The sequence below is a fragment of the Cephus cinctus genome, unplaced genomic scaffold (genome assembly GCF_000341935.2).
Source record: "Cephus cinctus unplaced genomic scaffold, Ccin1 Ccin1_scaffold0857, whole genome shotgun sequence".
Classification (NCBI taxonomy): domain Eukaryota; kingdom Metazoa; phylum Arthropoda; class Insecta; order Hymenoptera; family Cephidae; genus Cephus; species Cephus cinctus.
This window is the reverse complement of record NW_014333443.1, coordinates 154,339-181,474: the sequence shown is the minus strand read 5'-3', so window position 1 is coordinate 181,474 and position 27,136 is coordinate 154,339. Positions and strand designations below refer to the sequence as shown.

Genomic DNA, 27,136 nt, shown 5'->3' with positions numbered 1-27,136 from the left:
GGGGGGGGGGGGGGGCGTCGCGCAACGGATTGTCCCAGCAGTCTGGGACCTCGCGGCGTCGAAGATCTCACGTAAATTACGGTGAACTTTGAAAGGAGAAATCGAAAAATTATAAATCAAAGTTTTTGGAAACTGCAATTTTTATGCGCTATGTAACCGAGCTTTAGTTAAATAATACAGAAAGTTGTAAGCCGATGCAGAAATTTGTATTCCTTGTGAAAACGGCACTTTACTCTGTTATCATTCGTATAACGATAAAACTATTTGCCCGATCGATATCTGCTCGTAAAAATTGAATCTTCGAAGTGAGTGCAAGTATAATTTGAGAACTCTTTAAAAATTTATCATCGCCGAAGGAAACGCTTAAAATTTTCAAACGTGATTGACGTTTGACCCAACTTTCTTTACAATGTTTAAACAATTTAAATGATGCTCAATTGTTTCTGCGAATATTCTAAAAGCTCAAAAATTACGTTTAATGTATATTTTGGTTTGAGAAATTTATTATATCCGTAGTACTCTTCGAGATACGAAGATGAAAGATAAACCGCTGCGTGAGTCCATATACGCATATGGACTTCGTGCGTGGAGAGTATAAACTTAAATGCGATAATCGTGCGTATTTATCCAGTTAAAAAAATCTGGAATAATTGATTGACAGCCTATTTCGAAATTCGCCTTTATACCTCTAGAATTAAATAGCCCCGAGAGTCTTCTCGTAAACTTGCGAGGGATGTTAATTCTTGGCAGACCAAGAAACGGGTAACTTAGGGGATGACGAGGGCGTGACATCGACACGTGTACTCTTTCATTGTCAGCCTCGACGTTCCGTACTCGGTAAACTTGTTATGTCCCAGCTGTCAGCTGACTTTATAGTCAGACGTAGTCGGTCCACGAGTTGAATATATAGTTTTGACAGTTTGCAAAACCACACACGTGCATACTCTGTAACAAGAATTTTGTTCGGAGCCACGTGCGATTTGCCGACTGTCAAAAAAACACGTTTAACACGTGGACAGACTATACCTACTAATAGCTCTCATTTGTACGTTACGACGATCACTGTGACTTTTCATCGGGTCAAAGGCCAAATTTTTCGTCAGTGTCAGTGGCTACAGCTGCATAGGCGCATCGTAGCCATTACGCTCGCACTTAGACACGAATCGCCTGCACAATGCTGCTGCAGACTCAACTGCGCGAAAACCGACGCCATTTATCCGTAGGCTTTTATCCGTCCAATTTGAAGCGCTGCTTGAACCTCTAGCTACCCATTGGCAGCGCGCAGTCTCCACGGGATAACTAGAAACAGAAAAATTGTTTCCGGAATTACAATGAATATTTTTGTTATATGGGTTTCAAAAAACTGTTAGTTGACTCCGTCAAGACTGCATTTGACACACTGTATTCTTCCACTGTCTCTGTCGCTCTCTGTGACACGTGCTCCTGGGCCCGTGAAATTATGAGAAACTTTCCTTTTCCGCGTGTCTCGCAACAGCATTGTGTTCGCGATTAATAATTAGCGACCGGTATCTGCAGCCCCTTAGTCCATAGACTACGGGCCTTTATTAATGACTCCGAGTCTGTGCAATGCCATTACATTATTTGGCACGTGGAAACGATATCTTACAGACGCGCGTAAGAGCATCTTTGTAAAAGGACTTTTATTTTAGGCGTGCCAATGCCCGCGCAGGGTGGATCGATGAGTTCTGCTGCACGTGAATACAAGTAATACGGTGGAGAATGCAGGAAATGGAGAAGGAGGAGGATGAGGAACTTGAATTTAGTCGGTAAGAGAAATGCTCCGCTTAATATTTAGAGGTTATGAATGGATCTTGGTGTAGATAAACGAGGCGCAGTTCCTTTGGCACAATGGAGAGATCCAATCGACCCTGGAATTGGCTGCGATATTCCTCACAAAGGAGAAACGGAAAGCCCGGAAATGCTAATACACCTCCTGTCTATAAGGGATTGCTTTATGGTGTTTTTGGGCATAGCTGGCTGCTCGTGACGGAAAATGAAAAAGATTCATCCCCTTTGGATTTATTAGCATTTTAAATATCGCCAAACAGTATTCGCCCTGGGGTTAAAAGAATATTTTGCCGAAAGGACTATTCCTCCGTGAGGAGGGGTAGCGAGATGGATGTTTGCCAAAAATTTTATTGTTTCGGACGATTATAAGGGTGGGCACGTAAAAATAGGTGATTGGATTAGCATTGCTAATTTATAATTATCGTAAATTGCTATGAGGAATATTATCTTCCCCCTCGACTGCTTCTCGCCCAGTTGCGAAATCTTCGTACTTACTCGTCATTCTTCTCAATGTTAATTAATCGTTTAGTCAGGATCCCTTGAAATCTTATATTCGTATTCGCCCAAGATTCGCGAATTCACTTTAAGTTTGTTACCCTCTTATGCTAAATCAATTTCTGCTAATATATCCTGTAGGCAAAGGGGCGAGGGCTTTCATCCGTTATCCTGGAACCGAAGGACGGAAAGGGCTGCTTCGTAGTCATATAGGAATAACTTGGGGACGGGCTTTTCAAACGCACGCTGGCACTTTAATCATATCCAAAGCGATTGCGTCGCGAACTTTCGTATGCTAGTTACGCGACCATGATTAATTAGCCATCAGACAGATTTTCCCGTCGGATTATAATTTTTGGCAGGGTGTTCCGTAATTTTTTATTTTTCAATGCCATGTTCGGAAAAATAATTACTATAATAATAAGTCACTCGAAGTACGCCTAACTGATAAACGCATTACACCGAAGATGGCTTTAACTATTAACTGAGGCTGATTAAGGGAAATTGTCGCCGGGTAATCTGGCCAATCGCGTGCGGCCCTTTTAGTTCGGTAGAACTGTCCTTGTCCCGACTGTCTAGTTTATAATAGGATTTCGAGAGGGTGAAAAAGAGCCTAAGGGTTGAAATACTGACGATTGCAAAGAGACAGGTCCCGGAGGGGGTGGACGAAAGTCTAGAAAAAGTATAGAGTGAAGGGACGAATGGGCGGAAGGGGAGTGACGATTAATTCCTGGCAAACGAAGCTCAACGAGTTTAATCCATTAATTAAAGTTGTAATCTTGAAATCAGTCTGCTAGCCCCAACGGGGCCTTTAGGAACGGATAGATAGGTGCGGGGTAATTTGAACAGAGGTCATTGAAGGGTTGCAATTGGGCTGTTTGGAGGGTCGGGGTGAATTGAATGTCTGTAAAAAGATCCTGAATCATTTTTATTAGAAATAGCAAAAAGTTTACTAAATCTCTCTCTTCGGTTTTACCTCTTTTTCTCAGCCTCATTGATTTTCGCCATAGCAGCAGGCCAGTCGCTGTTCTCATTCGTTTATGGTTGTCTGGCGCATACGCATCAAGACGACAGCAGCGCTCAAGTCTTTCAGGAAATTATTACCGTTTCCTTCGTGGCAGGAAATTTGTAATAACTTTTTACCCTTCCTCAATTCCCACCATTGCTAACAGCCCTTCTTCTTTCCACTCTCTGCGCGGTCGACCTTTAGAGCTAATACTACGGGTTCCGTGGTCCAGAGGGGTAAGTCCCTATCAGGGTCACAGGCAACGCGCGGTACTTCTTTTATCCCATATTCTCATAAACCATCAGACGAAGGCCCACCAGGAAGCTTCCGCCGAAGTAATTACGGGGGTTAAAAATACCACGCGCAACCCCTCCGTGGAAAATAATGAGTTTTAGAAATGCCGACGGAGGTGAAAAATTCGCGGGCTCAAAGGGACCGCAAACGTAGTGATACATACACAGTATAGTTACTTATTTACTTTGAACCGGTAAAGCGCGAAAAATAGCGAGGCTTTTACGGCAAGGCGGCTGACTGTGCAATTTAAGAATTTACTTTATCCCCATTCTCCCAAGATCCACGGAAAATACGAGTAAAGTACTTCAAAATTATTTCTCTTCTCTCCACCTATGTCTTACCACAAATATATTGCAGACCGTTAAAATATGTAAGAAGGCGTATATGGTATCGTACACAATATACGCATATGTGTCACGTGGTTCCGAGACACTTAACCCGCAGGAGGCTAAATGTTTTTGGGTCGCGCTGTGGCTTGAGTAGATTACGTTAACGGTGGGATGAATACAAGAAGAAGCGTTCTGCAGAGATACTGTATAATACTGTATAATCCCATGACAAAATGGCCCGGCCCACGTCTCTCTTTGACACACAAGGTGCCCACGGCTATAATAAAAAATCTATAGGTATACATATAGTATCTCTACGAAAACAAACGCTAGAATGCAGCTCCGCCCTGCGGTAACAATTGTAACTACCGAGCTGTGCTGGTCGCGCTAAGCGCCATCGCGGCAATTTTGTGTACTAGGTATAAGTAATGTGAATATTGGAAAAGGATGACGAAGCTGTAAGACACTGGTCAAGCGAAGACAAAATATTATTAACACTGTCTATCCGATACTGCGATCGAAAACCTTAGGTAAAAGGGAGTAGACATCAAAATTTTAGCTTTGCCCTCTGTCCTCGGTTATGAATTTCGTATTTTTCTTGGGAATTGAAAAAAAGTTGTATTATCGTAAAAAGTTATATTCTACCTTCTTACGCTATTTGATCTCGCGGGCTCGTGACGTTGCCACACGGGACGTTCTATTCCAGGGTCTGGCAAGAATTGCTATTCCTAGTGGACGACTATGAAATAATTCCGAGCTACTTTTATCGGTTCTGCGCGTCCTGCTATCATTGTACCCAAGATTCCCGAGTCGCTTGGGTAATACAAGAAGTTTAAGAGCTCGTTATCGTTTTCTTAATGAAAAAGTTTAAATCGACCTTATTCGGTAACGTTATTGTCCATCCCACATTCCAATTTGTTTTTAATTAAATGTTGATGGAAAAAAAAAAATTATGTTTGGTCCTACGTGAAAGCCGGTCCAGGCTCTAATGGGAATCTAAAAAACTTTCTCTCGTGAACTTCATTATTTTTGCCATGAACAGATCTTCTAAATGGTCCGGGATATCCTAATGACCCAGTGATGATTGTTCCGTTTTTTCTTCTTTCCTCTTCTTTTTTACTCGAGTAATTTCGAAAATGCGATATTTTCTCATTATGGTGGCTGATCTATGTACCTGGGAAAAGTTCATTAACTCGTAAAGGTATCCCGGCCCTGTATCCCTGACCCTAACGCCCACTCACCTATCGTGCCTCCTCACGGCATAATATCATCTTTGTATTTGCCAGAGCACTTATAGGCATGTATACACACATGCCCGTGTGATGTTTGAAGCTGAAGCACACATGGCCATGTGGCAAAGTTATCCCCCACCTACCTAGGTGCATTGGCTGTCTTGTATACTATACCTCGCCTAGTCCAACCTATACATCGCCTGTTTCTCTTGGCACATCAGCAAGGATCAACTCATTACCAGTTCATGCACGTGTGGTCATCTTATGGGATGATGAAGGCTGCCCTCGTGCTGTACTGTAATTACTATGGTTCGCAAGGACCAACGAAGCCTCAAGGCAGTTGGGAGAAATCAGCGGTTCTCGGGTAAGAACGCGATGTTTTTCTGAAACTTGATAGTGGAAATGATTAGCTGCGTAGGCACTTTTTCCTCGTGTCGTGGTACACGCACGGGGGGAGCCTTTGGTCAGTATACATCTTTTTTTATTTAGTCTGCGGTTTAAATTACCCACATGCTCGTAATAAAATTGTTGAGGTCTACTATATATGATAATATGATAATTTAAGATCTGACAGGAAATACGAATAGGCAAGTATACCATTTCGGAAAATACGTAACAACGCTCATGCGTGGGTTCGATGTAATAACATTGGACTGTTTCTTTTTCACTTCTTGGAGCACGTGATCCTGCCGATCGAAGTGAAATGATACGGTACCTACCTACGGCGGGCTGGTAGGTTACGCCTACGGTAAAAACGTTTCTAAAGAAGGATAGGTATGTAATAAGGAAGAAAGATCTTCGAAACGTAATTTAATCGGAAGTCTAGGGAGTTTTAGGTGGAGTCCAGGGTCATGATATCGTTAGGCGAACCCCGTCAGCGTTAACTTTATTTACCTCGGACCCCCTCCGCCCCTCTCTGCTTCAGGGGGTGGGTTTGGGGGCTTGGTAAGTATAGCACGAGATCGTATTACTCGGTGGATGCCATTAGCCAACGGTTACGCAGGTCGAGCTCGGTTTAATCGAGGCGGATGGGTAAGAGTGAGTGGTGGCAAGGTTGAAAGATTGCAACATCTATAGCCAATAGTGAAGACTCTTTTGAACCAGGGTATCATCCCGCGTTAACCCCACTATGTGAACACTCCCATATACAGATTCAATACGTGATGTAGTTTCGCTAGGGGGATATTTCCTATAGCACTACCATAGACACCACACCCCTTTCGCCTTATGCCAACGTGCCAAGAGTACTGGATCCCATCTATCATGTAGATGCCTTTTAACTGATCGGCTTCGTAATTTTACTCAACCCCACTTCCATGAACCTGGGAACCCCTACGGTCCTATTATACTCCTACTTCCTATTTCAGGGCTGCACCCCTGTCCGAAATGAAGAAATTGACTGGCCGTTCGACACTGCGCCTCCGTTCCATCATAGTCGTAGCTTCCTGTTGGTAGAACGTATGGCTCGTAATACAGTGCAAGACAGTATAACTTTTTTTTTTTTTTTATACACAAAATTAAAGTTTCATCCTGAGTCACGTACGACAACCAATGACAATTTTATATTAAAAAAGAAAAGTATTCTCAAGACAAAATTCGTGGCCTTTTCTGCAACTTTCTTTTTCTTTTACTCGTCACGTAGGGACAAACTAAATTCATCAAGTCTTGCGCGCGAAGGCTGGCTTGAGGAGGGTTCGCTCCAGGATAGTGACCCACATTTTACGTTGATCCCCCGTCCGGAATCATCCATAGATATAGGACCACCTTCACCGTATACCACGACAGAACCCTCTGGACGTCTGATGACGTTTTCGGGAGTTGACATCCCTCCCTAATATTATTAGGACCCTCGTTCAAGTATCCAGGAGGCTCGTTACGATAATGACAGCTCTCAGTGGCACTGGGGATCGTCCTGGAATCATCGTACCAGCCAGTTTTCTTTCTGATGACATTAGCGTCGTAGCCATTCGATAACCGTAAGATATTCTTCATACCGCGTAGTCTAACTATACGCACGTATCCATCTGCATTCGTATCCGTGCGTGGTCTTTAGTTTCGAACAATCTGTCATATGTGCACATTCACAGACGTCCGAGTGAAATTGGCACGTACCCCGGGTATGTACGCTGTCACTCGGTGTTCTGGGTGCATAACCAGCCTGACCGACAGTAACTGGGTCAGCGGTTAATAGCTGTGTAGTGTGTGTACAGTCAGGGTGTTGCCTCTAAACACGTGCACGCCTGAACTCTAGTGCGGCTGATGGGCATATAGTATATATATATATCTCTCATAGATTGGTCCAGAGTGCAGTATATATATATACATATGCACACGTGTATCGGATCCATATAAATTTATGTACGAGCATAGATAACGCGATGTCCTGTGCACGCATCTACGTATAGATCACTATACGTACGTTTGTGTACCGTATGCAGGTGATGCGGAAGTATAGATATTCGGCTTGACTGTTTATTGGGTTAAATCCTTCGGTTCTTCTTTGACTGTTATTCGCTCGTACAGCATTAGGTTCCGTGATCTATTCTTGGCTAATAAGTTCAGTATGGCGGCGCCTGTCCTGGTTAAGCTTATCAATCACTTCCCATTGACCGACTTAGGGCAATTCTAATCACTCGAGACTCCAGTCAGCCGTAAGCAACGCGAAAAGCTCACAAGAGAGCAAGAGGCGCGAGGAATAAGTTGGAGCGAGAGATATATGGAGAGTTTAGTAGTTCTCTCAAAGCAATCGATATCCGTTGTTTTCAGTGTTACGTGAGAAAATTAATATCCTACAGCCTGAGAATCCGGTAGCAGTTGGCTGTTCCAACTGGATACTTTCTTTGCGAAGCTCTCTATCAATTTCACAGGTTCTCGAGATGATTTCACTCTTGTGGATTTTTTTTTTTTTTTTTTCTTCCAATATATACTTTCTCAAGGTATTAATGAAATTTTGCGCAAGAGCCACTATCGAAAATACTTTTCTGACTGCAGCTGCAAGCACGGAATTCTCCTAGAGCTTAACGAAGGAAAAAAATGAAATTTATTGACCGAAATATTGCGATAGAGATATTCGTGCTTTTCATACATTTTTCATGTTTCTGTAAATAACGAACTAAGCGGAATTTTCGTTTGATCAATATTTAATGTAGAACTCGAGGCAATTTTATGTCCGTATAAACTATCCGCGTTGTAAAACTTTTAGTTACTGCCATTGTGCAGTAGGGGGTGCTGACTATTCATAGAGTTAGTAGGCAGACAGGTAAGCAGGCAGACAACAGAATGGACAAATGTTGGCTCGGCGCGAGTGCTCTCAAGTGGCCATAATGCATACCAACAAAGTAAATGCTCGCTAGTAGATCCAACCGAGTGGCTGGAACTACGAAAAGTGCTTGGTACCACTGTTATGGATAGCGATGGTAGCCAGCAATAGTACTTAGCGGTATAGAGACCGAAGCTGTACAAAGTTGGCAATACTGACGCTATCGGACATAATTGAAAGAGCCACAGATAATGTTGAGTTGAAAGGTTTAAAAATATCGAGAAATTACGGTATGCCTACAGCAGTGGTGGCACTTGTAAAATCTAAAAATAGTGTCCGGTAGTATCGGGCTAGTAATTAGTATTTTTGGTATGTGATTCTTTTCGAAAATCAATCACAGATTGAGCAATCAGCCGTTTCTAGGTTTTTTTGACTTATCTTGGAGTTATAGGTACGTGAAATACTACTCGAAGATTCTAGTGACTTTAAAGAATTTTTTTTTCGGTGTCTGTCGACAGTCTTGAATAAGCTTGATTTATACGGAAAGAGATGCTGAAAGGATTTTTTTTCAAGTTCACCCGACCGTTGCCACTCTAGCAAAACTCCCGAACTCGTAGAATATTTGTAAAAGACAATAAAATAAAGTTTTGGCCATTTTGCTTTAGCTTTAAGAAGTTTCTCAGTTCGGACAACGTAACGCGAATCTTCCAGTCGGTCAGCCATGAAGAATCTTATACGCAATTTCAAGATAGGAGTTCGTCAGATATAGTTGCTCCTATTTCCTACATCACTTAGCTGCGCTCCAGAATCCGACGTCATCTCCAACCCGGTCTTCCAAACATAGCAACGGTTCGTTAGATTCGTTAGAATCGCGAAGCTAACACGATGATCACATTACGCTAACTGAATCGTGAATTCGGGCCAATAGAGAATAACGTCAACGGATGCACTAACTACCATAACAGGATGGCAGTAACTAGTCAGTAACTCGGAACCGGTGACGAGGTGCCTGTCAGAGAGACTACCGGACTAGCCAGCTGTCACGGTGTTCCCCTTTTCACAAAATTCAATCCGATTAAGCAGATGTCTCAGTAAACAATGCTAATGACAGTGTTGATCGAGGGCCAATTGCTTCGGAAGAGTAACGACGTTCCCAGGAAAGTTAGAAATTTGCGCGATAATAAAAGGGAGGGAAGAAACGAAATAGAATTGGAGAAAGCATCATAGAGAAAGGTAGAAAAAAGTTTCAAAACTTTTTATCATAGAACAAAGGTACCGAACCCGCGTCTTTGGTGTTCGCGAACGGTGAATAACGGTGAAAGAGAAGAAATGAAAAGTATAAAAAATGTACTGAAAACTTATCGAAATCCATTTTATCTCAATTAAACGTACGCGATTGTACGTTACCAGTTATTAAGGTACCTAACTATTTACTTAACTTTATTTACTTAACTCTATATACCTTACGTCAGAAGATTTCACAATGTATACACATGTCCCGTATTAAGTCTCTATTATCTCGACTCGACGAAAAAACTTTTCCGCAAGTTTGCCGATCCCTCGTGTGCCTAATTAACAATCCTCGTTAATTAGTCAGTATAGGTATACCTGCCACGGCGCAGGAGAGCACACGATACCACTACCAAAGGACAACACTTAAGGATCCAGCATTAGCAGCAGCTTCCTTAATCATGAATCCAAGGTGCTCGTACCGAAACTAGTAGCAATGCTCACTCGTCGGTTGGCAGCCCTTAGTACGTTAGACATTACGCAGCCTGTTACTAATAGGGGTGCCATAGGCGAACCTCTCTATTGTTAACTCAACGAATGCTCAGATGAATGACACTTGGCGACGCGTCTCTGTCTCCTCTGGGCTACGTGCAAATAGTGTACATCTGCGTATTTACAAGTGTGTTGAGAGGGGTGGCAGGATAGAGCTCCGATAAGGGTGGAAATAGCCGCCATGCGACGGGGATGAGACCCGCTTTAATTCGAGGCTCCTCTCGGCTAATTACCGGCATCGGTTGTTCAATGGAACTAGCAAATTTAACGAGGTTTGCTTTTGGGGTCTTACGCCCGTGAGATACGTATAGACGCGTGCACGCGTGCGTTCGCACCAAGAGGGCAAGGATACGGATTCACACAATCTTTGTGACCGTCCGGTTTAACGTAGAGACATGCAGTAGTACAAGAAAGTGTACAGACTTTTAGATAACCCTTTAAAAAAATTAAGTTGCCTCATGGCAAATCTAAATGTGGAGCGAACTGTGTTATTTCCTATCGTTTATATGGGTAGTGACTCTCTACGCACTTACAAGTGTGTTCTTACAGTGGAATTGGCTGTGCATAAACACAGATTCAATATCCAAGCATATATCGTTATGCACGTTTCATTGTATCAGCGTCGTCAATTATATTGGTCTTTTAATTTGCATAAATACTAAAATATGTACATTATTAGATTTGAGATTTGTTTGCGTACATGCATAGTCAATTCCAAGGTAAGAATAATAGTTGAAAGTGTATAAAAAGTGATTAGCATAGAAATGACGGGGAATAACGCACTTCGAGATACGCTTATAATATAAGTGAAATTTAAATTTAGATATAATAGGCCTAGGGTATTTTGTTTGTAAGTTTTGGAACACATACTACGTGTACATATTGCATTTTAAAAAAATATATACATCATTTATGGTTTTGACATGGTACCGATCTCATCGAATACTGTTGATCAATGGATCGAACGTATGTTTATTTTTCATCTTTTTCGGTTTTTTGGTATGCTAAATTGAAATAAGTTAACCAGAAATATTATAAGAGCTTTCCTTAAATTTCAACGTTTCCCAGCTATCCGCGTATTCATCTTCTTCCTTCCTTTCAATTTTCCTCGTTTTCCTTTCACGCAACATCGTGCCTCTCGGCTCGCTAGATACTCGCAATGGAATCAGCATTGTTTGTGACTCAAGAGGACGCCGTTCCTCCCACCGGAAGAGGATTTTATCATTGTAATAAGCGCGTTTATCCCTCGTAGTTTCCCTCCCACGTGGGATATACACGCATGCACACCGGAGACACAGATATACTACGTCATTATATTCGGTTTACTTATTGCACGTGAATTATCTTCAAAGGAGGGAATTTACGTCTCTTATCAAACTCCTTTCGACTTGGATGAGCAATGCGCGTCTGTATGGGAATACGGGAACCATTTACATAAGGAGTAAAGCGTATACATTTTTGTGATTCGACGTACAGCTATAACGTTAACTTATTCGTAAAGTATCGCTTCTCCTTGAATACGGAGGGGCACAAAAGTTTGAGACGTCTCTCGAATTTATAACCACGGGCGGCGCTTCTGCAAGCCGAAACTACTTGCTGCTACTTCCGTTCTTCTTCCTTCTTTCTCATTCTTTCCTCTACGACGTTCCTCTCGATATCTTTTATTGCTTTGGAAATGATCGACGAATCTTTCGAATTTTTTTTTTTTTTTTTTTCGGTCAACGGGATAACCCGAAGTTGTGTAAATATCAGTGCACAGAAATACGTAAGCGTGGATAATAGCGGCTGTTAACGCGGACGAGAAAACTTTTTTACGTTTCGGTGTTTCCCTTATTTTGCCGAAATGTACCGTTACAGGCGCAGGGTGGGCGAACGTGTCAATCCCGCGATCTATAGGAATAAATTTCTGAGGATACAAAGTAATAGAAAGGTTCCTGGCATTGGGGGAGAGAGACGCGTGGGGACGAAATATTCACCGAATAATGATAACAGTAATAATGCCAGAACGCGAAATACGATAAATCAACCGGAACTATTTCGTTCCGCAACAAGATCCGCATTTCTTAATGTCGATATATACATATATGCCGTCAAAATTTTTATTTAGTGAATTGTCAGTACTATCCTTTTCTCTGATACTCGGGCGTTATTCGAATTTTTGACTCTCCACGCATGACTCCAAATAACAATCGAATTCGAACCGTTCATTAAAAAAAAAAAAAAAAAACACGAGAATCCAATAGTCTCTTCGTCTAAACTCCAAATACATTTCGTGTGGGAATTATACGAGTGTATATGGATCTAAAAAAAAAATAGTGTATTTAAATCTAAATGGAGTTTAAATACACTAACGACGTAAAGAAAAGTATATCAGTATGTATAGAAAGCCGATATCCATGCGGTCACCTCGTAACAGGGTCACTGGATAATCAATACAGGCCCAATTCTGCACACTATACAATATGTGTACAATACGACATATGTATACGTATGTAAAGTAGAAGTGAGTCTACTGTAGGTGTATTCGAGAAAATAACACGAATTTTGTCATAGTCGAGTAATGTAAACTGTAGATTGAAAATTGTTTATAGCTTTCTAGGAATTTCGAAAATTTCTCGTAAAACGTCTTTTGTCATTGCGATGCGTAAGGTAAGTAGTGCGTATCGATCAATGAGAAAGTAAAGAGAAAATAAAGGGAACGTTGCGGGCTCCTTGGGAAGTTCAAGGAAGGGAAGCGCCACCGGAATTCTACGAGCTTTCGGACAATTAAAGTCTTGAATTATGAATCGACCGTAACAAGGCTCGGGCTCGAGATACCTAAAGCTCAGACGTCACTTCCTTTGTTGGAATACACCCTTCACCAGCCACCTGCACGTCCGAGCTGCTCCACGTCTACCCTGTCCCCTTTTATTATTCCTGCTTTTTGACCATACTGAAATATCCCTCTGTTGTTGGGGACATGGAGTACCGCAGATACGTTAAAACTCTCTTGGGGCATTCTGGGACTTTAAAATCTGCGTGTCCGTCGGACTTCGTAAAATTTTTACAGTCAGTGCAAAGATCATTTTTTCCGATGATACAATGATGATTAAATCTTGGGATTCGCTATTTTTCAATTTTTTTTTCTCTAATCACTTGATAATAGTGATTATGGCGGGTTGGAGTACGTATATATAAACTGTGTATATAAAGTGTAGTAAATACTGCATCCAATATGTATGTATCTATACGGCACGTGTACCTAATCTATATACAGGGTGATTATTATCCGGTTATGCTTTGGAAATTTAATTTTGATTCCTCGAAGGAAAGACGAAGCGGATAAGAAAATGCTGATCCGATGAAAATAATTTCTTAATTAACGGAAGAATTTTAAAGTTCGATTAATCAAAGTGTTACTGTTGTACTCGGACACAACCGTGCACTATCTTCATTTGAAGTAAGAAAATTCATTGCATATTCGAATTTTCCTTAAACTTGGAATTGCGAGCAGATATTTTTCGCAATTTCAAGTGTCAAAGTACGCGCAGTACCCTGTGACAGCTCTGCAGGGATCGGAAGTCTTTAGGTACCTACTACCTACTTCCTGACTCTTCAAGAAGTGCAACTATATATTCGTTTTGAATCCAATCTCGTCAGACATTCCTGATCGAACTAATTTGAACTTCCCTTATCAAGAAAACCATTAAGGTTCACGACACTTTTGCCTCGACATTTTTTGCAAAATTTATCTTCGGCAGGAATTTACGCCTGCGAAGAGTATCTTCGAAGGACCTGTATGAAGCTAGCCTCCAGTTTTGTATTTTGAAAATTTTTTTTCTCCTTCTTTGCATTTCAGTAATAATTTATTGAAATTCGGGAGCAAATTCACATTAGATCCCTCACGTTGGAAAATTGCAATAACTTTTTGGAAATTTTTTGCTAATTGCTTATTAAACGTTCTCACCCTATTTGCTTTTGTTTTCACACCTGCCATTTTCAAATTAAAAAATAAACTTTGAATCGACTCCGCGAAGTCACAACAAATTATTATTCAGATTTCACGAATCTATTGGTAATCATTCGCTAAGGTTCACGCCTTGACTAGTTGTGCCTGCTACCCCAGTATCCTTAAAGAAATACAAGATATCCGCCTAGATATGGCAAGATACGAGAATTTCTAAGCTAAGCTAGGCGAAGCTTTCGTGTTTGCTTTATCAGATGAGAAGATTAACAGACGACTGGCAAAAGATTTGAAAAGGTCGCAGTTTTTCAAATCGGGGAACTAATATACATCTGACTCATTTAAATTTAAATTTCGTGAAACTCAAAGTCGGTAAAAGTGGAAACCAAAGTAATAAAGGTGTAAACCTTAGTAAACGATTGACAAACGTCGTGAAGAAAAAAAGATTACTTAAATCGAAACTTGTGGGCGAACTTCACATAGGTATTTCAGTGATCTGCGCACCCTCTACATCATGCATTATATCATCAGGTATATGTAGGATATAGGGTCGTACGAAAATGAGATTGTAGGCTAAAGTACGGGGGCCGCATTGCGCCAGAATCACGTCTTCTCGTGCCTCGTGCTCCTCTCAGCTTCCCTCATCAACCCAGATGCCTTCACCTAATTAAATGCCTGCTGATTGGCATCCCGTGGTATCTTCCTGGTTACCCAATCACGGCCTAGTACTGAAGATACCTGTGTTAGCTCCCCGATGTGTCATTTCACGTAAAAGGCACTTCCCTATGGCCAAATAATTCACAACTTTGTGACCCTCGTCCTGAGTCCGAAAATTACCACATGAAATTCGCCAAGGCCATTTATTCGCCATATACGAATCGTGCAAAATAAATTTTGCAGTATCACTACCTATATCAGAATCTAGACGAATCTCGCATCTATCTTTTTCAAGCCCTTTCGTCGTTAAAACAACCTGGAAAAGATTTTACGTTGTAACAATATGCAAGTTGTTCTAGTTTTTCTTTCGTTTCTCACCTTCTCGGCTAACCCGATTTCCATTTAATAACTCACCTAAAAAGCTCTACGCGCAAAGCCGAATTTCATTATATCACGGAACTATTTCTTTTTTATCGTTTTATTTGCGTATTCTTTTTAATTAACAGTGAGAAGACGATATTGAACTACACCGAGCTCGTAATTCGACCTGAGAGCGCTTTATTAATTCAGTTTCTCGCGCTTTTTATCTCTTTTCTTTTTAACAACATTATCTTTATTTTGTTTTTTTTTTTTAGTTCATGATTTCATGTACGCGTGCCGATAATTACATTTGAATTCCAATTAACACGTATTAACAAAATAATTTTTCAAGAGTGAAAATGGCAGCAATTAACAAGCATTCTAAGTTAGAATATAATGTAGCCTTCATCCGCTGCATAACGTGCACGTAAACGTAGCAATTACTCGGTTGTTTCGAATCGCCAACACAGGCAGCCACCCTCGAGTACCACCGTCATCCCGAAGCCACCCGGGGCAAATGACAGCCCCTAGCCTGACGTGAGCAGAAACCTCTTCATAATTAATGTTATTTACGGCAGTAGGAAACGCAGCCATGTTGCAACTGACGAATTTGAAGGACACAGAGTGAGGGAAGGGAAGGTGCACCTAGATATAGAAATTGAAGGAAAGACAGGGGGAGAGAGAGAGCGAGAGAGATAGGGTCGGGAGGTGGAGTGAGCGAGTAAACCAGTCTCTACAGTGTATTATATATTTTCCTAGATAAAGTACACTGGTCCATGCAGCCACTAAACGCGCCATCAAAAACGATAGACATAGTTTCGCACAGGTTAAAAATTTGGTGATTTCGTCAGGGCTTCTTGTATCACGTAGCCATTTCCTTTTTCCCTTTTTCGTCTTCTCTTACCTCACTAACGAACCTGCCGGACACGTTTGCCAGCTGCTTCGCTCATCCCTACGATAATACCCAGAGTGTCAGGTATACCTATCCGCATATTACTTTCACGGATGTAGGGAGTAGATTCATTATGACATGCATAATAGGAGCTACCTACTTGGCTACCATGACGTGTCTAATCATTTTTTAACCTAACCACCAGAAATTTCCCCGCCCGTACTATCACTATAGAATCGGATGATGCGTTCGTTCCAGAGGTGACGATGTGCAACGATCGATCGAGCTGCTGGACAAGGTGCTCTCCGAGTACGACGAGCACGAAACGGAAGCGGAAGTCGGAGGTGGTGTCTTGGGGGTTGTCGGAGGACTCGGAGAGGTCGTCGGGGTCATCAGGAGTGTCAATGCTGGCGATTGCGGTAGCAACACGGAGCCGAGTATCGGTCTCACGCCCGACGACGAGAGCCCATCCTTAGGTATATACATATATATAATAACTAGATACATAGAACCTATATATATTTTGCAGCACGTACTATATGCTCCATGCAATTAGATTGCTAGTTACGTGAATCACTGTAGTTACGTGGTAAAGGATTAGAGTCACGTATGATATTCTTAATTAACATTCGTATATACATAACTATGTAATTATTCTTCCCCGTTACAGGACACCAGTCCGAAGACGACGGCTATATGAGTATGAATGGACGTAAAGCCAAAATGGCTTTGGTAGCACTACGTCCAGTTCCGGATTGTCCAGAGCCTCAGGATCCAGTTGGATTACCACCATCGGAATTTCCACCACCGCCCGAAGAAGCCGAACGTATTATTTCGACGCTCCTCCCCATGTAAGTCACTTTATTTATGACAGCTTTGCCCTTCCTTGCTTTCTGCTTGTCATTGATCGGGATTCTGGTACGGGAAAGCTTGTTAACAAACGGAAACAAACGAGCTGATACTATACACGTATTATAATATACGTAGTATCGTTTCGGTAAAGGATGTGAAAGACGAATTTATAGTTCTACCCTCGCAATCCTTATCTCTGGCACCCACGAGCGATATAGAAAAATCACAAATACCTGAATAAATAGAAATTCGTTTTTTGGAAGCGATACCTACAAAATAAATGATACTGGGGACGGCATAGATTTGCGACCGACCTGAGCTGTGTGTATGCTATATAGCGTTGTCCCTCTCGCGCTCACGAATTTCGTTAAATCCAAATTCTGAATTCCTGCTCCGTTGGCTCGAACCTGACGTCTATTTCTGGAAAGTAAATTTTCTCTCCAAGGCTTATTAATGTTTGATTGATTTTACATTATTCACCAACTTGGATCCCATGACCCTGTATTTTATTAACGAATGCGCGACACTGCCAGTTCTACTGCTTCGACATATCTTCTCCCAATGGTCTTTCTTTCTCTTTTTTCGGAGATTTGTTGGAGATACGCACTTTCGCCCTCCGCCTGTTCTTCATTTATATTTGATTCATAGGCTTTGGCACTCGGAGACTAGGAAGAGGGATGATACTTAGGAGAGAAGGAAAAACCTTAGGGAGGTGTTTTCAACGCGAATAAAAATTCGAATTTGACTGGATGGTTATCTGCCTGTCTTACTACACGGTACCAGGCTTTTCTATTCGGCCGGAGACTTTACGTGGCTTCTTCCAGCACCCTGGGGGGACTTTTATTCGTTATGGGTCAGAGTGTTTGGGAGAGAGGGAACGCGGGATAGATTAAGGGATTTCCAGGGTGGCGCACTGGCCACTGTCCACGTGAACGAATTCGGCAGATTTCACCCTCAAGTATCCCATCTTTCTTTCGTACTGTCCTCCAGGATTTTCTCAAGGACCTCCGTTACTTTTTTCTTTCCTTGTAAGGCGAAATTTATTTCAAGTATTTACTTACGAACGACAGCAGTGACTTTATCGCGGGACCCGAGAACATTGTCGATTATTTATTAGCGTTGATAAAATTTCTTTGGTGAACTTTTAATTGCCTAAAAGGAACGGGAGAGTAGCGAGAGATTCGGTTGACTTTCAGTTTGTCCTCAATGACACTACTGCCTCCCTCTCGCCAGCCGACTATTATGAGCTGCTAGTCCTCGAGGTACAATCAAACTTTTCTTCGCAACCTTTCATCTCTATTCGAAGCGAATCAGTAGCCTGAGAGTTCTGATAACGCCCGAGGAATTTATTCCAGCCCCTTTTACCTTCTTTTTTTTGTCTTTCAACGGAGTTTCTCAGCCTTTACTTTTTTCTTTAGTAAATCCCTTACCTATTGACAAATACGTAATGGTACGTCTAAGAAGCCCCAGGGCCATTTCTATAGAAATAAGCATTATAATGATTAGTCATCTTTAAAACAGCCAGACAACATTGACTATTGCCTTCAGATTTTGATGGTCCCATCTATTAAACTGAAAACACACGGGTTGAAGTTAATCGATACGCACAGTGAAGGAGATTACCGGTGCTCCCTGCATTGATAAGACGATAAGCTGTATACCATAAAGTGATATTGTTCTGCATGTAAAAATTTTTATCAGGGTTTCCCCGGGAAACTCAACGAAGAGGAGTACGCAGTCTTCAGGACGTAGAAGCGGACGGCAGCAATGGATGGCTGCAATGGACGATAAAGGCCATGGACACGCAGTCACCACTCAGACTACCCTGGTAAGCCTAAGTAGCCTGAGCGAAGAACGAATAGTAAAATAAATTTGTCACGATCTGTAAGAGGTTGAAAAATTTAACTCACGTATCATGAGCCCATTAATATCTATTTGTGTCTCCTTTCAGCCCAAGACCAGACACCAGAGACCCTACGGATGGGAAAATGAAAATGTCTCAAGAAAGATCGAACCATTTCGACTGTCCGAACCTCCAAGTCCGCCAAATAAATTTGCCAGTCTGCCCTACGATGCCAAGGTGTCTTTCGACTGGATACCACCAAGGACCAATCCTGCCGCCGTGGAAAGGCACCGCGAGGTGCGTAGGAGATCATCCGAGGAGGAGGACATGTTGCCGGAACGTAGGAGAAATCATCATCATCGTCACAATCACCAGCATCCAAACGAGGGTAGCACAAGAAGCGTGGGTGGTAGCGATCGCGTTGTAAATTCGCAAAATTCACGAAAGCAGAGTCGTCAGAATGAAATAACGAAATCCAGCAGCGTCGAGGATCATCGGCTTCTCGCGAATCACGGCCGAACGACAGCGAGCGATCGGGAATCGAGACGCAGAAATAATTCGGACTCGAGCGAGGGACGATTTTCACGAAATTCGGAATCGGAACGTTCATCGATACCGCGCTCGAGTTCCGTCAGTGTTGAGAGATTTTCCATGAGAGCGAATTGCGATAGTTCCGATTTTTCCCGCGCTAACTCTACCTCCAATGAGAGATTTCATTCGGACTTCTCCATAGCCGTGGCCAGTGCAAGCTCGAACGATCATGTCTCGGTACCCACGTCCGATCCATTCTCCATTAGAAACCTGGATTTTTCCTTCTCGCTACCGCGAGCTGATTCCGCTGAGAGATTCTCAGGTAGAACTTCGGACCGCTGCTCCGAGGAACGGTACTCCGACATGTTCTCCACGAGAAACTCGGACTTCTCTACGAGGAACTCGGCCGACTTTCGTACACAATCCGAGGAGGAGGAACACTTTTCGGACGATTCCTTGGAGGAACTCTTGCCACCGCCACCTCCGATCAGTAAGAGACATTCCATAGCCTGGGAAGTCTCCCTCGAGGATGATCCTCTCTATGCACCTGGTAGTACCAAAGTCGTTGGTAGAAGACGACGAAAGAGCAGTGATATATCTAGTAAGTAATTTCATTCCATCTTCATTGATTGGCAATATTGAGCTTTAAATAATGTTTTCGTATTAATTTCAGTGTTAATGCAAATGTCTAATGTCTAATCTATTGCAGGTGTTGGTTCGGCATCAAAATTGCGAGATTTCGATGATTGGCCTGATCCACCATTGTCAACGACAGAAGATGATCTCGTGTCCCCGTATTCGGACTCGTCGACGAATGATCTCGATCAGATAAGGCCCCAGGATCTTACCAAGAACGGTACGTACGTCATACGACGTGGACGCAAACGAGAACGCAAAGTTCTGCCAAAGACGTCGACGAAGACGAAGAGTCTGTCCTTTGAAAATTGCGAAGATAATCGACTGTCCGACGTTAAACGTTACTCCAGCACTTTTGACAATATCAAGAGTTTGCTTAAGGAAGGAAAGTTGGAAGGATTGGACGAACCGCCGCCGGATTTTCCTCCTCCTGTTCCACCGGATCTCGTGAGGGGCGTATCACTTCCAGTTATTAATGACGAGTTTGAAAATCGATCAGAACTCGACGTACCCGACGAGCAGCAGGAGTTATCATTAAATAAAAATTACTCGGAAATTGGTAAAAAACGTAACTCGACTGATCTGTCCCCATTGCCAGCATCGCCTCGGGATAATGACGAAGATGATAATGATCCGAATCATCATGCGAAAAATTGTTTAAAAGACTTCAAGAAGAAAGGATCTTACTTCAGAGAGAAACGAGAGTGTAATGGCCTCGCTGGTATGACTACGTCCAAGAGTCTGGATGGCAAAGTAGCTGGTAGTACACTGGTTACCGAGGAGGTATTAATAAGATCGGCAAACGATAGATTGGACACTAAGATCCCGGTAAATATATTGATAGAGGATCAGATAGTGAAGAAGGCACTGACTGAGAACCGGCGACAATTGGAAAAAGTTAGCGACGCCATTAAAGAGATCGAAAGTGTGAAAAATAGCGAATCCTATGACTGTAAAAGATGGCGTAATGGCGAGACGAAATCGTCATCAAAGAGGAACAGTTACGAAAATGATAACAAGGTAGTAGACAATCTGTTCGACAATCGTACCAAGAAGCAGCACAGTTCGGATTCAGAGACGTCGAAAACGTCCTCCGAAGGCGAATTTGATCGAAGAAAGACGAATAGTTCCGATGTCTATTCGTCTGGCAGGAGATTGCGACAGAATGGCATTGAGAATCATAAAAATGATCAAAAGCAAATTGAGAATGTAATCGACGCCATATTAGAGGACTCGAAAAATCCCGAGTTTCAGGTAAGCCTATCACTCTGTTCCTATTTCTTGTTTTCTCTGAATTCGATACCTGATATCGAATGGAATGATAATAGTTGAGTCTTCTCAATGGCTACTGCGTTTCCGTACAATGGATCTGCGATGCTTGGTAAAAGGAATAATGGAAAACAATGGTCATTCATGAAAAGCGCGACGAATTATTCGGCTGTATCATTCGTCATCGTTAATTATTGCATTGAATGAATACCGATGAATGTAAAATCGATGATAACAACCAGAGAAGAAACTATTACCATTATATGCATTGTATGTCTACTAATAATTGATTCTCGAGTATAATTTACCTTTTTAAAAATGACTTTTCTTTCTATATCAACTTTTCGTGTTTCAGGTGAGTGTAGAAGTGTTGGAATTTCCACCGCTGCCGCCGTCGCCCGTAGAGGAAGCCGACGAGGAGAGTTCAGACGTGGGGAACAGTGCTGTTATCTCTACAAAAAGTAAAAGTCATTCGAACAGAACGATGGATTACAGGCCAAGGGTTCCTCCTCATCGCAGCTCCACTGAGTCCAAAGATCATCAGTTGTCACTGAACACCAGATCAATGGACGCTGGCTTTGCCAGAGGACGACGCACTCCTGCTAGCAGTAACTCCAGGAGAGAGGTTAGTTTGATTACCTTGGAAATTTAGTAATAAGAAATAAGAAAAAGGTAAAGAAAAACAAGAACCCCCATTCGAGTAATGCAAATATTCACACACTTGCACGAAACTGTAACATCCTCTACCCAGGGATGACTTTGTGTATTGTAGAACGAAGCATAGTCCGCTCTCCGCCTGGGTAGTAAAGAGAGAAATAGAATTGGCAAAGAGCTGACAAAGAAAACAAGCAAAGTTAGGCAGAACGTTGAAGATTCGCGCTACACAATCCCGACTGGGAAATTGAATGGGACGCGGCGTCATCTTCCCAAGGGGCTGTTTAAACTTTCAGTCTGTATCCTGGGATTGAAATACGTCATACGTAAGACGATCGTTTATTTTCCCCGAATTTACCATAAATGCCTTTTCTTTCAATTTCCAAAAACCATACTCAGGCGCGAATCGCATCGTGTGACATTGAACAACGAAAATGCGCCTTACATAAAATAGCTGCTGTGGAGAAGAGTTTCTACACGCCAAGTACTCGCCGTGGAAAAAGTCCACTTGGAATTATTGGAGTTAAAGAATTCTTCTCAAATATCTGGCACCGTCGTAAAATAGAATAGTGTCGGTTTGCGCGATTTCGTATAAGGAGCGTACAAATAAGTCGTCCACGGTACCCATATGTAACGTATAAATCACACAACCGAGGATACAAACATTAAAAATTTCAACAAAAATAGGTCTGCATGAAGGAAGAAAAGTAACCATCACCTACTTAACATTAGCATTAATGATTATTTCTTCCTTTTTACTGCACTCTTTCAAAATGAAATTATCAAAAATTAAGGGAAAATAAGACATAGGAAGTAAATAAAGGACATCTTCCAAGAGATATCAGGTATCACTATTTTTCTAACCAAAAAAGCAGCCTCGTTAATTCACCTTCGCCATATGCGCATAACTCCATGGAAATAACATACTATAATACTTTCTAAGCTACTTTTCCAATAAGGATACAAACTAAAGTGAAGAACTCTTACAGTAACTCCCATACGAATAGCTTATTTTATATTTCCCTCTATTACTCTCGTCTCTTCCTCATCAGGCTGTTCCTCCAAATACCAGAAGACCTCTATGACCACTATGCACAGTAGAATACCAAAGTGAATTAAACGTCACGCATAATATCCAACGGAAAATAGAGGTCTCGTATTAACCCCTGGCGGTTCGATCAAAAAATTCGACCCTAATCGAGTTTTAGGAGTGTTTGATACCCCTAAGTAAATTCGAGAGATAGCAATGTCTGCAGGGGGGGGGGTGGTATCAGAGTGGATGTTGCAAAACAGCTGAGACAGGAGAAGAATGTGCGCGATGGAGTGGGAAGAGAATGAGAAATAAGATAAAGAAGAAAAAGAAAGGCGTTCAGTTTCGCTAAGATACGTTCGATGACTTCGCAGATAGTTTGAGGAGTAGTTTTTCCTAATCGTGTTCGGCGTCCCGGCGCATAGTATAGCACGGAGCGTATTGTTTCGCATCTAGAAAGTTCGGCATGCTGCTAGATGGAAGTTAGGGCTCGAGTCTTTCGGGGTTGAAACTGAATAAAGATTCTGCTGGACTCTCCCTCCCTGTACTTGATACTGCGATAAATAAAACATCCCTCGCGTCTACACGCTTTCTACATAATATATGACTCGGTATACGGACAGGAGTATAATGTATAAATGCGCCGTTATACATAGATGTTTCACGAGCAGATACCTACTACCCTTAGTGGATATACCTAGTACGAACTAAGGGTTGCGAATCGTGTAGTCTGAGAGTTCACCCTCGCTTGGGCTGTATCTATCCCAGACACGAGCTCAATTCCTATGGCGAATTACGCCATTAGAAGACCTATCTAACAAACACGCACCCCCATGGGTATTATTACGTTATACGCGCGTAATGCTCACCCCATTATCCGACTGGTTTTCGTCCAGCCTAACCTGTCTCATACAATGCCCGAAAGAGCTTCTGCACTTTTCAAAAATTTATATTACGCTTTTGGGCTTCTGTACTATGTTGTTCTTCGCGAGTGCATTGTGATGCAATGTCCGTAATGTAAATTCTTGCTTTCCGTAAAATGGACTGGATGGCTGTTGGCAGACGGTAGAAAAGGAGAAAATGATAGGGAGAGTCAGGCTATAGAGCTTTCCTAGAGTTCAGTGATACATATTTATGTTTTTAATTATTTACACGGTAGCGCTCGTCGGTTGTGACTTTGCCGACGATTCGCCAGTCGTCGTCTTGCTGAGCTTACGGTGCGATTTTCCAGTCGGCGGAAGACGTGAAAATTAATGGTTTACCATCGACCAATTATCGCGCCATGAAGATATGAATAAACCGCGTTCGTAGTGGGCGATAATTGACTAGCACTAGGGAATTGGAAATGAAAAAAAAATATAAATGAAAAGGGCCTGGGTATCCACGCTCTCCATAAATGGGAAATGCGCACGAAAACCGATTCTCTTTTTATATATATTTATTTTGACTTTGCGTAGTCCTCGCAGCCATAGCATTTATGGGATAATCCTGAAAAATAGTACGCAGCCGTTTTTGGGCAATTTCTTATTTCTTCTTGGTTTTATGTCCGTTTTGGTCATAAACGTGTCTGAAAATGACGTCGCCAAACAGAGCTATCGTCCTTAAAGTTTGAATGTACAGGTACCTGTGGTGGCTATGGTTATTATTTTTGTCTTTTTTTTCCTTAGAAAAATGAAATATTCATTAAAAGGTCGAGAACCTGGTGAATCCGCGCCAAGAGGCAGTGGGGGTACGTGGGGGTTTCAAAGGGTGACCTAGCGGTTGGATGGTTCATTGTAACTCGGACTCGAAAATATTGGCAATTTTTTTTTCCAATGATTGGTCCTTGAGACTGCGATTCAGTTGGCGAGGCCGATATGAAAACTCGCGTCGCTGACAAAATTACTTTTTTAATGTTGAAACAACGACGAGGAAAAATAATTATAAGGGTCGAAGGTCCGTCGCTTTTATTGTTTCTTTAATTTGCAACCTCAAATCATAGAATATCCCATAAATCTCGTAATACGAACGAATGAAAATACGCCGTGTTCCTAAGAGCCATTAACAAGTTTTGCAAGTGTGTTATTGTATGGAAGAAAAAAAAAAAAAAAAAAAAAAAAAAAAAAAAAAAAAAAAAAAAAAAAAAAAAAAAAAAAAAAAAAAAAAAAAAAAAAACTCTGAGAAAAGTAAGGAATATTAGGCAGCGAGACAAGGATCAGTGGAACGACAGCAAAACTCAAAGTTTTTCATTAAGAATATCGATGTAGTTTTTCCTTATTAAAATGGCTGGTCGGCGCCTTTATAAAAACAGCAGTAAGGGCGTCTCCCAGACGACGGGTCGGAATTTTAATCTAATAATGGACGGTCACGATAACAAAATGCCAAGACGGCAAAACTGGAGTAAAAGAGGCGGAAAAAGATTAAGGGGGCCGGGAAGGTGCTTTGTGAATGTAGGGAATGCCGAGTTGAGGGAGTTTCGAAAGAGAATGAAAAATCAGTGGAAATTGAGAAAATAAATAAAAAACCGAAAAATAGGACCTGCAAATGGGAAATCCTTCTACCAATTTTTCCTGAAGTTATTGAGAATATACTTATACATTTTCTCACAGAATTCAAGCAGAAAAACGTGAATCCGCGTAAAAAAGAATATTAAAATAAATAAAACACCGTCCTTGTAAAGGTATGCATATTATATCATTTAACCGAAATCGAGAGAATCTTTTTATTGTCGGCGTATCCTAATTATTTATATCCAAAACAACAGGGCGTTAATTAGGCGTGGTGGCTCTGTGAGAAAATCATCGATATAACTTCCATATAATATCCTCTATATTTACCATATGTACGACAAAAAAGTAAACTGCAGCGTGATCGGTCAATAAGCGTCTAGGTAGATATAGACATACATATATAGCAATGACTCGCATACCGAACAAACGGGTTGCGGGCCATAGGATTTGCAGCTGGCATCGAAAATTTCACCACTTGAGCCATGCAGCGAATACAAAATATTGGTAGAACTGGTCGATAATTCGGTTTGACATAAGGGGGCTGTTTCTAAACTTGCTATGAGGAAACTCTGTGTTCTCAGTAATGTAGTTTTTATTATTAGAGCGAGAAAGAACAAAGAGTTCTGTCTATTGTATACATACACATAGCTATGGCAATTTTCTATTTTTACTTGTTATTACCAATATTATTTGGGCTACACCCATGCGAAAAGTTTGCACAGCCTGTACAGAGTCGCGCGGAAATACAATATTGCAAGTTCCTATGAAAAGATTAAACGGTGCAACTTTTGCTTTGGCTTTGCTTTGCTCAGCAGTTTTCTTCTATTCTCATATTTGTTCTATCGACACAAATGTGTATACGGGATGTTCCACATATTATATGTATGCCCTTAAAGAGTGCTCATGAAGAGTTCCTCATAAAAAATTGCGTATAAAAAGTGTATATACGATTTTTCTAAAACCAATACTTTTTCGAGTAGACCACCCAGTATATATCATATACATAACACGTATATGCCTATATATATAGACCCCGAAACTGGTCTCATATGTATTCACATAATTTTAATTACACTGGTACTTCGATAAGTCGAACTTCTATAAGTCAAAAACCTGTAAAAGCTACGAATCTTCGAATTTTCTAATGCTTCACTTCTATAACTTGAAAAGCCCGATGGATCAAAATTACGATAACTCGAAACATATTTCGTTTCCCTTGAGATTTGAGTTATCGAAGTTCCAGTGTACATTTTTTTTTTTGAAATTTATCTCCGGCAATTTCTGTAAAAGCATCTAGAAATGCTGAATGTCAAGACAGATCATTCTCTCAGTCTCTTCCATCTGAAACCGTAAACCCGGATTATGTAGACATTGATTTTCGCTTCGATTTTCACACGATGGATTTTAATAAAAAAATTTATTTTTTTATATTACATAAATAATCTTACTATATCTTTTGCTTATAGGTTCCTGTGGAAAGAAGAACCCTTCCAACAGATTTGCCAGGACCATCGAGACGTAGACCTTTTACGAAAAGACACTCGCCCTCTGCAGAAGCCTGCACCTCGAGCGGAAGTGCAGTGGGCGCTGCCGGCGCCGCTGGTTGTACCGGCATCGCAACAGGATCCGGTATGCAGACGTCCTGCTCCTTGCCGGAAACTCCTGTTTTCGCTCGAGGAAGTGATATTCCACGCACTCCTCAACATGCCGGTAATCCTGGGCAATCACGAAGGCAGCCTGGATGGTACGCACCGACTACTGTGACAACTGGGTA

The 27,136-nt window shown here is 41.6% G+C and overlaps 1 protein-coding gene across 12 annotated transcripts in view; it reads left to right on the top strand.

The window, feature by feature from the left end:
* The window catches only part of LOC107270899, a 92,867-nt gene that overhangs the window by 49,890 nt on the left and 15,841 nt on the right, over positions 1-27,136 (top strand). For 7 of the 12 annotated variants that reach the window (XM_015746334.2, XM_025088208.1, XM_025088207.1 and 4 more), the window contains 7 exons: positions 16,317-16,534; positions 16,729-16,909; positions 18,612-18,738; positions 18,862-19,885; positions 19,994-21,174; positions 21,545-21,814; positions 26,829-27,133. In XM_015746334.2, coding sequence (XP_015601820.1) covers positions 16,317-16,534; positions 16,729-16,909; positions 18,612-18,738; positions 18,862-19,885; positions 19,994-21,174; positions 21,545-21,814; positions 26,829-27,133 — 3,306 coding nt within the window. Of the gene's footprint in view, positions 1-1,670; positions 1,788-16,316; positions 16,535-16,728; positions 16,910-18,611; positions 18,739-18,861; positions 19,886-19,993; positions 21,175-21,544; positions 21,815-26,828; positions 27,134-27,136 lie in introns of all 12 variants that reach the window. The other 5 variants (XM_015746331.2, XM_015746336.2, XM_015746335.2 and 2 more) reach the window with 1 other exon arrangement.